This window comes from Anomalospiza imberbis, chromosome 8 (assembly GCF_031753505.1).
Source record: "Anomalospiza imberbis isolate Cuckoo-Finch-1a 21T00152 chromosome 8, ASM3175350v1, whole genome shotgun sequence".
Lineage (NCBI taxonomy): Eukaryota > Metazoa > Chordata > Aves > Passeriformes > Viduidae > Anomalospiza > Anomalospiza imberbis.
The window spans coordinates 26,573,584-26,587,500 of NC_089688.1; the positions used below are offsets into that span (position 1 = coordinate 26,573,584).

The 13,917-nt window shown below is 35.6% G+C and overlaps 1 protein-coding gene across 4 annotated transcripts in view; it reads left to right on the top strand.

Annotated features, from left to right (window-relative positions):
* VTI1A (vesicle transport through interaction with t-SNAREs 1A) overlaps nt 1-13,917 on the top strand; it is a 259,766-nt gene that overhangs the window by 45,477 nt on the left and 200,372 nt on the right. For 2 of the 4 annotated variants that reach the window (XM_068198049.1, XM_068198046.1), the window contains exons 4-5: nt 5,087-5,164; nt 11,491-11,511. In XM_068198049.1, the coding sequence (XP_068054150.1) occupies nt 5,087-5,164; nt 11,491-11,511 (99 nt within the window). The remainder of the gene's footprint in view (nt 1-5,086; nt 5,165-11,490; nt 11,512-13,917) is intronic. The other 2 variants (XM_068198050.1, XM_068198048.1) reach the window with 1 other exon arrangement.

A 13,917-nucleotide genomic window follows, 5' to 3' on the forward strand; every position in this document is an offset into this window, starting at 1 on the left:
GTGTGCAGGGAGGGAGGCAGCACTGGGGGTGGCTGAGACATTGACTTTTGCCAGCTGACATGTACTGTTAAATTGATTCTTTCAATCAGAAGTTTCAGTGAATTTGTGGAATAGTTTTTATTTACTTTCAGACAGGAATGTATTCATTTGGGTTTTGTTCTCAGTTTTTCTTAAGGAAATGCTTGGAAGTCCTGCATTGCATCAGGTTGTATACTAGCACAGTTTTCCTGCTTCACGCACCCAGTTGCTAAAAACTCAGCTACTCAGGAACAGGAAACCCCTTTGGAATTTCAGTCTGAAGTGTCTAGTCAATTGTTCCTCGATCACCTTTACAGAGAAATATCGTTTTGAAAATGGAAATTAAGTATAAGTTTTGAAAACTGAAGTTTGAACACAAGGTTTCAAATTGGAAAGAAATTCTAATTTCTCTTGTTTAGTAAGAAATCAGTTTGGGTTTCTGCTTTAATAGAAGAGATTGTTAAATAGGGCCACTTTTCCTCTAAATTTGTTCAACTGTATCTTTTCCATTTGTGCTCAGCAAAAAATACTTAAATACCTATTCCAAAAGGCAGAGATGAAAGAGTATATTCTGCAGTATTTAGCTGTCCATTTGGGGATCAGGTCACTTTTTTCACCTTGTTTTTAGTAAATGGCAGAAGTGACTACTGTCGAAGAACACAAAATGAAATCTAATATATCCCCACAAATTATTTCTGGTTATGTTAAACTCAAGTATTTATTTACATTTAGAGCAGGGCCAAACTGTGAAACAGGTGCCTGGAGATTTTTAAAAACATTTATATATACTTGGGAATTCTAATAGATTTTGCAAAGTATGAAAACAGATGTTTGTGGGTGAATAAACCTTTTTGTTGTTTACGCATATTTCACCAGAAAAAAATCTGTTTAATCTGTTCTTAAAATATTGAGCCTGAAAAATTGAAAGGTTGGGATAAAAGGATCTGTTGGGTCTTTTGTCTGAGATGCACCTACATTTGCTCATCTGTTCGGGGGCTGCTTAGCATTTAGGAGGGGGAAAGCTATTCTTTAGTTCATGTATGAAAATGTACAATACTTTATATCAATTATTTGGCTGATTGCTGGAAGTGCATTGGAGTGAGGGGGCACTGGCTAGTTCTGGCCTTCACTAATGGGAACATTTCAGAATGTGGATGGTAATTAAGGTATAGAATGCGGAAAATTAGGCCAAAATTGAATAGAAATGAATAAGTATGTGTTCTGTTGTGCAGATGTTGGAAATAGATTATTTTGGATACCTCTTTCTATCTACATCTTATTTGGTTACCGTGTAAAATTCGGTCATACACCATGTAGATTGTTTCTCTTCCCATTACCTTCTCTGTTTTTATGTTGTGATGTATCTGTATAGGTAGTAATTTAGCAAAATATCCTGTCTGCCAGGTGTGGGAACTAGCTGATTGTATTGTAATACCAGATCATTACTTAATTCATATGCAACCTAGCCTAGCACATGGAAAGCATTATAAATCTATTTACAGTGTGGCTGGTCTGATGATAACATTGTATTAAATTCCCAGGTGAGGCAATTTAAGCAATTGCTTTGCCATGTGTAGGCCATGGAAATTAACTTCTCATATGCTTTAGTAATAGAAGAACTTCATTGGTATGCTCAGATTAGTGGTACAGCAGAATTCTTACGGTGTGGTTACGTGTACCCTGCTTCACATGTAGAATCATACAGGGAGGTGGTACTGCAGATCACAGATCTTAATTAGTTTAAGCTGAGTTAATTCATTTCAATTCTAATTTAGCTGGGCTTGCCTATGAACACATTCAGTTCTATTGGGAAATGTTAAGGCTTGGGTCAAGTAGACAGATTGTTTAAAGCCAAATTGCCAGACAGAACTGAGCAAGTGTATCTGTTTGAACAGGGCTTTAAGGAAATCACCCAATCAGTATGCAAAAATCCTGTTCATAAACCAAGAGAGATCTGCCTGGAATCAGAAACTGTTCCTTGTCAGAAGGTCTGGGTACTGCAGTACATTTAAAACAGCCCCTGAAACTTTCTGAGTGCTGAAGTTCTTGGAGAAAGTAGCTTAACCCTTTTGTGTCTCTGTGTTTGGGCTATGCTCAACTGCAAACACATTCACTGAGCACACTTGTGTGCTTAGACTTTTTGTCTGGATATATACAAGAAATATAAAATACAAGGAAAACTTCTATATGTGACAGAGCTTTGCAGACAAAAAACTGCACACAGAACCTCTTAAACCTATGTTGAGCTGCCCAGAAATGCCTTGGATTACAAACTCTGTAAAGCTTCTGTCTTTTCTAGAAACATACATATAAAGTACCAGTAGACAGTGGTAACTGACAACTAAGACTAAAAATGTTGACAATTTCTTGATTTGCCTGGTTAGCTTATGTATAGAAGTCATTAACTATTTATAAAATGCATTATGAATTGGGTTCCTTCAAAATGTAGCAGTGTGTGACATTTCCAGCTCAAACTATCATTCTTGCATTTGGCTAAAGTAGATATTTATAAACAGCTGATGGTTATGAACTAAAAAAAAAAAAAAAAAAACTTAATTATTCAGACAAGCTGAACTTGTCTGGAGCTTTAAAGCCACATTTAAAAATGTTAGCCAATAATACTTTATTAAAAATAAGAATAGTATTTCAAGATATTGATATTTTGGACAAATCCTGAAAGAATAAATGAACACTTTACTTCAAAGACCTTTCCTTTTATATTATTGATTCATTTGGTAGTGAAACTGTGATCAAAAGTAGTATCAAATTATTTATTGATTATGGCAAAGAGTTCTACCTAATTGTAGCCAAAGCATTATTTCTTTTAATAAAATCTCTGATTTTCAGATCATGACAGATTATTGCAATAAAAGAACAATGATACAAATATATTTATTAAGTTCACTGGCGATAATAATAAAGGATTATAAAGGGCCTCTAAAAATTATATTGCTATTAAGATTTATTTCTTTCCCATGAAGTGTATTCTTTTTCCTTTCTCCCATGCAGGCTCTTAAGAATGAGAATATTGTCCAGTTATATCTTTCAAATAAATGATGTGTGATCAAGGACCATTTCAGTCCCTACATATTATTAGGAAGCTTGTTCACTAAAGAACAAGCTCATGAAGCATCATGCTCCTCATCTCAGTCTAATAATGATAAATACACTCAACACTAACAGAATCAATGGGGCTGAGTCATTTTGTGAAATTGGGAGAAACTGTACAGTTGAACTACTAGACCTCAAATGAGATCTTAAGATTGAATTTTAATCAGAAAAGATGATTAGATATTTATTGGTATATATTTGTAATTTCCTTCCTTGATGTGTATCAAATGAAAATAGGAAAATAATGTAATTGAGCAATCTATGCCAATTTGTTGGCTTTTTGGTGAGAAAAGAGAAAAACAAAACCTATCTCCATATGATATTCTTGCATACTGTGGAGTGTTTTAGTCCCCCATAGTGATGAAATGAATAATTTAAACAGGCAGCTCTGATACCACAGCCTGTTTAAAGGTTCTCATTTCCTTTAATGCTGTAGACTACTTTAGCTTGGTTAGTATGAAACTGTGACAGCTGAGATCTCCAAAAGATTTGGCATAATTCACCTCTTGCTGTGGGTCCGTGGTCCAAGGCTTTGTCCTTCCTGCTTACATCTGTAGCTTTAGGATCTGATGGCAAGTGAATCACAAATGTGTAAACATTGCAGTGATCATGTTGGCAATAAAGGAGAGCTAAACAGCATAAAGAGCTAAAATGTTTTGCTCTGAGGTGACCCATACAAGGCTTACATCGCTGCTAGGTCCCTTGCACAAAGGGTGACCCACTTCCAAAACTCCTTGTTACTAAGATGAAGAATTTCCCTGTGCTCAGTATAATTTCTAGCAGCTTTTTCCGGTGCCTCAGTCCCAAGCACAAGTTTTGGCATGATGGCCCAAGCAGGGAAGGTTTGAAGAGGGATTAATTTTTTTCTGAGTTCCAACGGGTAGTCACTATCATGGCAGGATGTGAGGGAAGCCCCCATTAATAAAGGAAGGGCCCTACAGCTTAGTTTTTGTTACTCTTGGGTTTCTTCCTCTGATGAGGTGTAAAAATTACCATAACTACTCTCAAAAAGAAAAAAAAAATTAGGCAATATGTTCAAAATTCAATCCCTCCTTTAATGATAAGTGTGGGAATATTAACTGAGTAATAACCTGTTATTTGGCTAACAGAGAAATTGAAAGCTGGGCTGATGTTCTCATTGTGGACTTCCCTATTGCTCCGTTGAATCCTGTGCTACCTTGCTAATCATCACACATTTGCTTTCCAGTGCTTGGCGCTTGATCTGGTTTAGAATCAACATAATTATTAGTTCAAGAGCAAATCTGATGCTCATAAGCTGTGAGTTTACTTAATATCCTGTCTGTCATGACGATCCCATGGATGACTGTCTCAGTTTTGTGGTGTTTCCATGAACTGCTGAAAAATCAATGTTTCCTTGTGGTGTTTTTCTTTCCTTTCTTTTGCCCTTTAATTTCTGATCCTTTCCCAGCAACCTTAGCAGCATAGAAAATACTTGTTAATTTTTCACATCTTTAAATGTGATCAGATATGTCACATATGTGTTGTTCAAGTTTGGTTTTTGGGTTTTTTTTTAATATGGGAAAAGCTGAGTCTTCCTTTCCTGTCTAGTGGCATTGCTGCCATCGCTGTTACGTTGCGTTCTTTGACCTGCTTAAGTGTTATTCAGAAAAATGCATTTGGTTCCTGCACTGGCATTTTTTCAATGCTTCTGCTATTAGTGTGTATTGCCTCACATGTTACATATCTCGAGCTTCACAGAAGCTGCTTTCATTGCTGCAGTGTTGAGGGTGTAACTGTCTTAGAAATACTATAGTTTTGCCGTGCAGATTTGTTAAAGTACAGCAGTTGAAGAACTTTGTAATAACTTTCACTTGCAGATTTTTTTTTTAATCAAATAGGTATCCATTAGGGGGCTCTCGAGGTTTAAGATGATCAGCCTTGATACCAATGGCTTCGGAGCTTTACTTCCTAACCCTTTTTTCTTTTTGTTTTACAGAAAAGGTCACGAATCGCCTACAGTGATGAGGTGCGGAATGAACTCCTAGGGGATGACGGGAATTCCTCAGAGAACCAGGTAGGATGCTAATCAAGAAGCCCTAGTGGGTGGCTGGAGGGTGAAGGAGGTCACTGGCACACTGGGCTTCTCAAGCTGCTCCTTAACAGCATTAGCAACAACTCATGTGGAAGTGATACTGTTTAATGCAAAGCTGGGGTCTTAATCAACTTCAAAATGTTTCTTGGAGATCTTACATTTAACCCTTTAACTTGTGATCACTGTCTGCTATCTCAAAAAAAATCTTTTCTTCTCTTTTCTTTATTATTTAGTACTTAAGAAATAACTTGAAACACGCTGTTTGCCGACAAAGCCAAGGTCTTCACCTCAAACACATGTAAAAGGAATAAAAAAGTACATAATGCAGCTTTGATAATAATGCAGTATAATTAAATCAACACTGGCAGGCAAAACAAATGAAAGTGCGCTCTCAGAATTAGGCAGTATCCCACTCAGCTTCCTTGTGTGATTCCTCCTTTAACCAGATTTTCTCTCCTTGTACCAAAAACACAAGTTGTAGTAATAAGAGTGTGCTTTCATAATGCATGTTGTACTAGGATGCAGAGTGCTATCCACCTCTTTTAATGAATGAAAGCTTGATAATCCTGAGGCTTTTTTAAAATCTTGTACCCGTATTGTTGTTCTGTGTACTACAGTGAGGATCCCGATAGACTACCAAAAACTGTGAAGGCAATGCTTTATTTAGGAGTCTTTGACCCACCTGTTAACATTGCTTTTTGGGATGAAACTTATTTGACATTCTATCTGAAAGGAGAATATTTATTTTCTTTCTAAAATTTGTTGTCCAAGTCTTGTATTTTTTGAGTTAGATGTTAGCTGAAAGTTTTCCTATCGGTCATGTTTTCTCTTCTGGCCAGACAGAATCCAAACTATTTTGCTAATGAAAGAAAAAAGGGTTTAAATGTTTATTTGATAATTGTGTTACTAAATAAGGAAATGGATTAGAACAATGTTCTGATTTTTTTTTTTTGTGTCTTCCACACTCAGTATAGGCTCAGCTCCACTAAGGACAGAAAAAATAAAGACTTGGAGACTTACCTTGTACAAGGACTTTCAAAACACAGACCCCATAACCCCAATCTTATAGAGTATTTTAAACATGTTCAGTAAGTTTCAAACTCTGTAATAGACTTTAATTCATATGTGAAGGAAATTAGACACAGGATACGTTATCTGAAGACACAAGAATGGTGTATAACAGCTCTGATGTCTATGTGAAGACTTAAATTTAAAGGACATTAGTCTTCACATTTATATGTGATAGAAAGGGGAGATTCCAAAATAAGGGATTTTATACGTGAGTAATTAATTTATGGAGAAGATTATTTTCGGGAGAAGAGTTTCACAGTCTGTATGTCATGATTGTAAATGAAGTCCTGTGCAACTGTTAAGGTTCTCATTTTATTTCTCTTAAGGTGCTGCCACTTTTACATTTCAAGAAAAAAATGTGTGAATTCAGACATAAAAGGGCAGTTGTGATAAGAAGCTTTACTTATAACAGAATATCTTATGTGTAGGGATGAGATAAAATATTTTATTTTCACTTTTTAAAGAATGTTTAAATAACTGGTTCATGTGAGCACTTGCTGTGACTGATCTTTTTTCCAAACTTTGTGAAAGAGACATGTTCTCATCTCAAGGAGCTAAATGATACCTTCAACCATTTGTCAACTTTGGGCTTTTTCTTCCAAATGACCACTATTTAAATGGAAGAAAAACTTGTCTGCTGAAGGCCTCTTGTGTAGTTTTTTAGGTAATCAAAATCCTTTTCTGTAGTCCAACTTGAAATTATTACCTCTGTACCTTTTACAGTTCCTCATTCCTTTCTTGAAAAATATAAAGAAATAGCAACATAAAGGAGTCACCTAATTTCTTTTAAATAAGTGGATGCTAGGATTTTTAAAATACATTATTTATTGTGTTGTTTCAATAATAAATATCACATTCTCTTTTTCTCATTAAAAATCTTCATTTATACCTGTGCTTATATACATGTAGATACGGGTGCAAGCAGTGAGTGCAAAAGCTTTAGCTGGTATTGAGCTTCTTGGAATGTGCAGCTTTCAAAATCAACTGTAGGTTTGGGTACTTACCAGACACTGAACATGAGATATTGTTGTTTTTAACTCGGTAACCCCAGTTTTAATATGCTTTCACTCCTATACATTATTATATCAGTAGAAAACTTGGAGTAAATGACGAAAGGATGCTCAGGTGTAACTTAATGCCATGTAAAATATTTGAAGAGGTTTCAAATGCTTGCTTCTGTTTTGTCTGATGGAAATAAATATAGGTACGTGGACTGATCCTGACTAATACTGTAGGATTTTTACTTCTCAATCAGTTTGGATTAGGTTAAATTAGTTGAACTGAAAAATGGTGGGTTTGTTTTCCCCAGTTCAGTCACCTGTGACAGCTGTGAAAGGGGAGAGAAAGGATTCCTTTTCTGATAGAGGAGGTGTTGAAAAAACTTGCCAGCTCAGAATCACTCCTGTCCCAAACCACAAAAATTGGTAAAATCTGGCAATAGAAATACTGAATACCTTGGTAGTCGGGGTTGTTACCCAGAGGCAGATAAGAGATATGAGTTGTTGGTCTCTGTCATTGTGATAAACATATGCATGATGTTTTTGGTGGAGAGAGAAGACAAAAGGAACTTAATGCTTGCTGGCTATTATGACCATATCAAAAAGCTAGAAATAAAACAGATCACTATTGGAAAACTAAATTATCATGATCTTTTCCTCATTCACCTTCTCTTTTTTTAGTTGAGTTTCAAAGGTACCACAGAAGTACAGCAAACCACAGCCAAGTTATAATCTGTAATGAATAGGATGATAGGTATAAGTTTCCAGTTGTTCTCTCAGGAAGAAAAATTGAAGTACAAGGAAGAGATTAAAGAATAAGTAATGGTGATTTGTCTTTTGTCTTCTTCATTTTCCCAACATGGTCTCCCAAAAGTAGCAGCCATTGTGTCTAGATGACATTTAGAATAACTTGGAATACAATTTCCTTCTAATGATTATACCAAGATTTAACTGCTTTTACCAGATAGAGCGTATTGACATTTCCCATAAGAAGTTCTAAGAATTATATAATTCGACTCTTGAAACTCTCTTTTGAAATAAGTGCAGCTTGTTTTCATGAGACAGGTAGTGATATAGTGCTCTTAATGATCCTAGAATTCAGTAAAGTCATTGCTTAACATATGTGAACTTTTTCTTAATTTGAATCATGTGAATGTAGTCAGATGAGGCCTTCATAGGTTGAAAATCAAGAAATGTCCCTTCTTAAATCAAAAAAAAACCCACCTTACAAACCCAATCCCAAAAAACTACTGTATGCATTGGGTTGTTATTTATTTTCCAAGAGTGGTCTTAAACAGGCTGTTGCTTTCAAGACTTGTTTGTCATCCTGGCAACCAACATTTAGCAAAGCCCTTGAAAGTTTTGAGGTTTTTTTGGTGCAGCGATACACTCTCTGAAGTTGTAGATTCACTTTAATAATAATAAAAGTGTTTTATGTAGCAAGTCATATGTTTTTGAGGAAGTATATGTTGGGTTAAATCAGAAATCTCTCTCAACTGAAATTATGCAAGGTCCAGTATTATCAACATTTTTGAGGTGTAACAGTGTTCCTTTCTCTTTTGCAGCTATGTTCATTAAGTTTAAATAAATTCACATTGAGTTAAACTGCATATCCATATGCCCATACATTCTATACGTGATTCATAGTGAACAAATATTTTGTGTCTACTTAATTTCTGACTACAAAGTTGTGATAATATTAGATTTGGGCTTGCTGTGCATAAAGTGTGTCAAACTTCAGCTACAGACCAGGGGGTGAAGTTGGTCAATTTAATTCGCCAAGATCTAAAGAAGGTCGGTATCATTTCATATAGCCCTGGCAGAGCAGATCATTACCAGACACAAATCTGTTCGTTACATGCCGAGGGTTTATAGCAAAATAAATAGACTGTCATCATAAGTTCAGAAAATTGTGTGTTCGACCCACGATAATGTGTAAAGGGCGTTTAATAGAGTTCAGCATTTATTCGTTATCTATATGCGGACAGAGACGGCGGTGGCGTTATCAGCTTTTTTAAAAAAATTCGGCAGTTTTGTATCACGTGATGAGCCTCGCGGCCACACGCCTGCGTGCACACACACACACGCTCACACACATCCCATTCGCTCCCTCGCTCTCTGTGGTGCAGTTTTGATTTTAGTCACAGCAGAAGGCTTAGCCACAAGAGATTCCACTGGTTCAAACCAGTGTAAACCAGATTTTTTTTTTTAGCCTACAAAGGAACAGATTACCTCTTGTATCGAATTCTGTATTGCAAAAACAAAAAAAAAAGAAAAACATATCTTTGTTTCAAAAATATGCTGATTATTATAACCTAAAATGGTGGCTGTGCATGGCTTAACACTGTTTATAGTTCAGGAGTGAGCATAATAAAAATAATTTTTCAAAATAGAAATGTAAAGGTAACACATTTTCATCAAGAGCATTGTTAAATGGGGGAAAAATACATCTTTTGTTAATTTGAATGAATATCTTTCAGCCAATGTTAAAAAAAACCCAACCCTCTCCCATTACTTAGCTTAACTGCAAATCCCATGCGGAGCTTAAATTCAGCCATGCAGCACAAACAAGATAGAACATTTTTGTTTGGGACCTATTGAAAAAGCAAATGTGCAGCATTTTAAAACTCTCATTGATTATAGCAGGGTGGCATGCCTGGACGGGCTCTATTGCGGGAGAGTCGTTTTAAACTTTGGCCCTTTAAGTATCATAGTCAACTGAAGAATGGTGGCCTCAGAAAGAAAAGATAGCTATGTGATCAACTCCCAGATCGTCTCTTTCTAAAGAGCCTTAATGTTTGCCTTTTTGGGGGAAAAAGGGGGGGAAGAGCTGGAGAAAGAGACCAATTTATGATAGGCCAAGCACTTGAATTTAAGCACTGGTTTGGCCAGCAGTGCAGTTTTCTTTATACCAAATTGTAGCAAAGTTCCTTTAGCTTGGTGCAGAAGAGCTGGCCCTGTTCAAGTCGGGGCGGTGTAGGAGCCCCCCAGTTCCATCTCATTAGAGCTCTTGTCCCTTCTGGTAACGGGGTGAGGCGAAACTTCAATTTTAGACGAGCCATATGAGACAATAGAGAATAATGGAGGTTCTTTTTTTTCCTTCATGCTGGTGAGACTTTATTAGTAGTAAACATTCTCAGCTTACACGTGTTGAAAATTAATGTTATGAAACTGTAGGTGAAGTATCAGCATAAACTGAGATAATTGTGTAGCTGTTGTAATTTCGAACTGGAATTGATGAGAGAACTGTAATTTTTTTATAAAAGGCAATTCTTGTGCAGATATTTGTTGTGAGTAATTATACATTTTGTTCCAGTACAAATAATTTATCTGTCTCTCTAAGGGGCGAGTATATTACAACATAGCTTGATAATCAGGCTGGGGTTTTATTTACTGCCAGAGCTGCCAAAGCAATATTAGTGTTAGATTGTGTTGATTTACAAGCATAAATAAATAAATATAAATTTTTATACTATATAAGCATACACACACACTCTGTGTGTATATATATACACACATTGTATAGTGGTCTGGATCAAGAACCTGGAATGGGTCTTTTCTGAGGGAAATATGTTTCATGTTGTTCCCTATTCTTTTGTCTATTTTAAAATATGCTATTCAATAAATCATAGTTCTGAGCCATTTAACTAAGCTGCTTCATTTTTTTTACCTGGCAAGAACCCTCAGTATGAAGTTCAATAATAAAATTAAATAATACTGTTACAGTAGAACTCAGATATATAAAAATTGAAATACTGAAATACATGCTATAAAGATGCAGTCATCTATTAATAAGTTAGATCTGCTAGTAAAATAAGAAATCAGTTGTCACAACTAAAATATACAGAAAACATTCTGAAAACTTGTATATACAAAACCACTTCAGCTGTACAATCTTCGAAGAGAGGAATAGTAAACTTGTTTTTTTCTTTATAATATAGACTTCTATGAAGTCATTCCCCTTTATTTCATGATGGTGTCTTAGATGTGGTTTAAAAGAGAATTTCACACTATTCTCTTTGTTTAATGTGACAGTGTGAGAAAGTGATCTTTATTCGTTCAAAAAACTCTGCATGTAGTCTATGTTTAGGTTCTTTTAATGTGTTTGTCTGTGATTTTTAAATGCTAAACATGTAAACAGATAAATTGTCAATGTTAATTCTGTATCCTGTCACACAACTGATCTTTCTTTCCTGCCATTTCTTTCCTTTTTATCTTTTTTGTGCGTTCATGTTGCAGTTGATAAAATTACGTGAAGAGGTGAGTACTTTCTTGCTTTTTGTTGTCTAGCTTTCCCTTTAAAGCTGAGTTTCTAAATCTGAAGTAGATCTTTTTGTTCATTGTTGCAGGGAAATCTACACAAAGCAAAAATATTGATTACATTGCTTTAAAATATTCACTGTTGTGCCTCTTTTTCCCTAATAATTGTGTACTTGCATAGGAATCTCTAGATCAATCCTTAGAAATTAACATTCTTTGATAGTGGAATTTTTTTAAAAGGCACTAGAAAAAGAAGGGTGGGAAAAAAACTCTTATTATTTGATCTCTCCAAGAATACCATGATCAAATCAGGTACAGTAATAATCATGTTTGCATCACAAAATCTTTGATAGGGAAAGTACATTTATACACTGGTATTGAAAGTGAAAGCATCACTTTGGTATAAACCTCTGCTGAAACATTTTTAAAATTACACGGTATTTCACAGTGTTTTGAGTTTGGTGTGAGGTATTTAAATAGCTTATGTATTATACGGGATATTGTACATCCACTGAAAATACAGTAGAGGTAGAGAGATCTACACACATATCAATATTTATTATTTATTTGTGAGTGCTGTAGATCTGTAGGTGTAACACTAGAGATCAGTATTCCAGAACACCTTTCTTCCAGTTATAAAATGACTCATAAATATTTAGAAAGAAGCCTATTTTAATGGTCAATTCCTCAAATGTTTCAGTATATTTTCTGAAATTAATCTCTGCTTTTGCTTACTGTTGTAGCAAAGCAGGTATTTGAACTGCTATTTTATTATTTCTTAGTGGCCACTGAAAAGAAGGGCTGACTAAAGTCAAGTTTGCTTATAGGTCAGATTTCTGGAGGATTTCATATGGAAAGCTTGGACCAGTCAAGTATTTGAATAAATATATTTAGAAGCATTAGTATTTTAACATCACTTATTTGTCTGGTATCTTCTTTGTGGAACGTGTGTGCCCAGTAATGTATCAGTAATATATACTGAACTCTGCAGGAAAGGATTTGTGAGTTTTAGAAATGGTGATGACAAAGAATTGTAAAGTAACCAGATTAAGGACAATTACAGAGAATTCTTAAAACCAGGTAGCTATTTGTGACACAAAGATTCTTCACTAGTTCCCCGAATTCTTTATTTCCCCCCTCTTCTCATAGAGCTGATATTAATATGTAAAACTACAGAGTAAAAGCGTTAAGAAAAAAACTAAATAAAATAAACATGTAGCCACATGAAAGCCTTCCCACCACTGCTGAGCTCCCCTCCCCAATAGTCCCAGTATTTAAACAGATGACAGTATTGTTGCAAGGGTCTGTATAGCCTGATTTCTGAGGTTTTTCAGAAGAACAAGGTTCATTTTCTCATCCCTTTAACAGCACCTTCATGTCTGCTCCTGTGCTTTTGCAAAGAGTGCAGTAGGATCATTTTTGTTTGCAAACATAAGATTATAGTTTTATAAAGATTCCTAATTTTTGAAATTGCTCTGAAAATTTAATTATACAGAAAGAACAAAGCTGCTGATTATCTGCTTTTCTTTTTGAAATAGCTATGAAGACAAGTAAGAAAATTCAGGGTGTTATTGCAAAGGGCTGCAACTTGGGAGCTATACTGAACTCAGTTTTACCTTTTGGATTTTATGAATCCTCTGTGTTTGCCACCTAAAAAATGGACATTGCTTCTGGTAATTTTCTTTTTTTTTTTTTTTTTTTTTTCTTTTCTTTGCTAGCCTCATAAGTTAATTTTTCCTCTCTCTGCATATGGTGAAAGCAGCAGAAAATAAACTAAATAAGGGGATTTAGTACTTTGTCTTGAACACAATTGTGCTAGTAGAGAGAAAAATAATTTAAAACCCAATTGTTGGCATTCTGTTCTCTGCATGTAAGTACCCACTCTGTGTTGGATAGGTTGTAAATGCAATGGTGTTTTTATACCCAATGCAAAATGCACATTAAAGTTTAAATGAAGGTTGGTACAGTGACTCAGGCATAATTCTTAACTCATCACAGAGTGAAACATCAAGGCATCCCCAATTATAGTTCTCCTAAGGAGGTATGAACTGATCTCAAAAGAAATTGTGCTTTGCCATACTGTTTGTTAATAAAACCTGTGCTTCCTCTCATTACAAGGCTCTATTCTCGCACACTTGCCGTACACAGGCTTCCATGGAGGCTGTGTTGCTCTGTCTTTTGAGCTCCTGAGATCTCAGTTTGAATCCAGCCCACATGGAATGACTAAATCTCTAGTGATAGTGTGCCACTTTGCAAAACTTCCTTATATAACTCCAGATAGAAGCTGTTTCTGAAGCTACGAGACAGACAGAATCACCTCTCTACCCTCCTCAGAGTGCAGGGGATACTGTGGGAGAAGGAATTTGGGGAGGGGTGGGAAGCAGTTGAAAGCATCAGCTGCTGCTA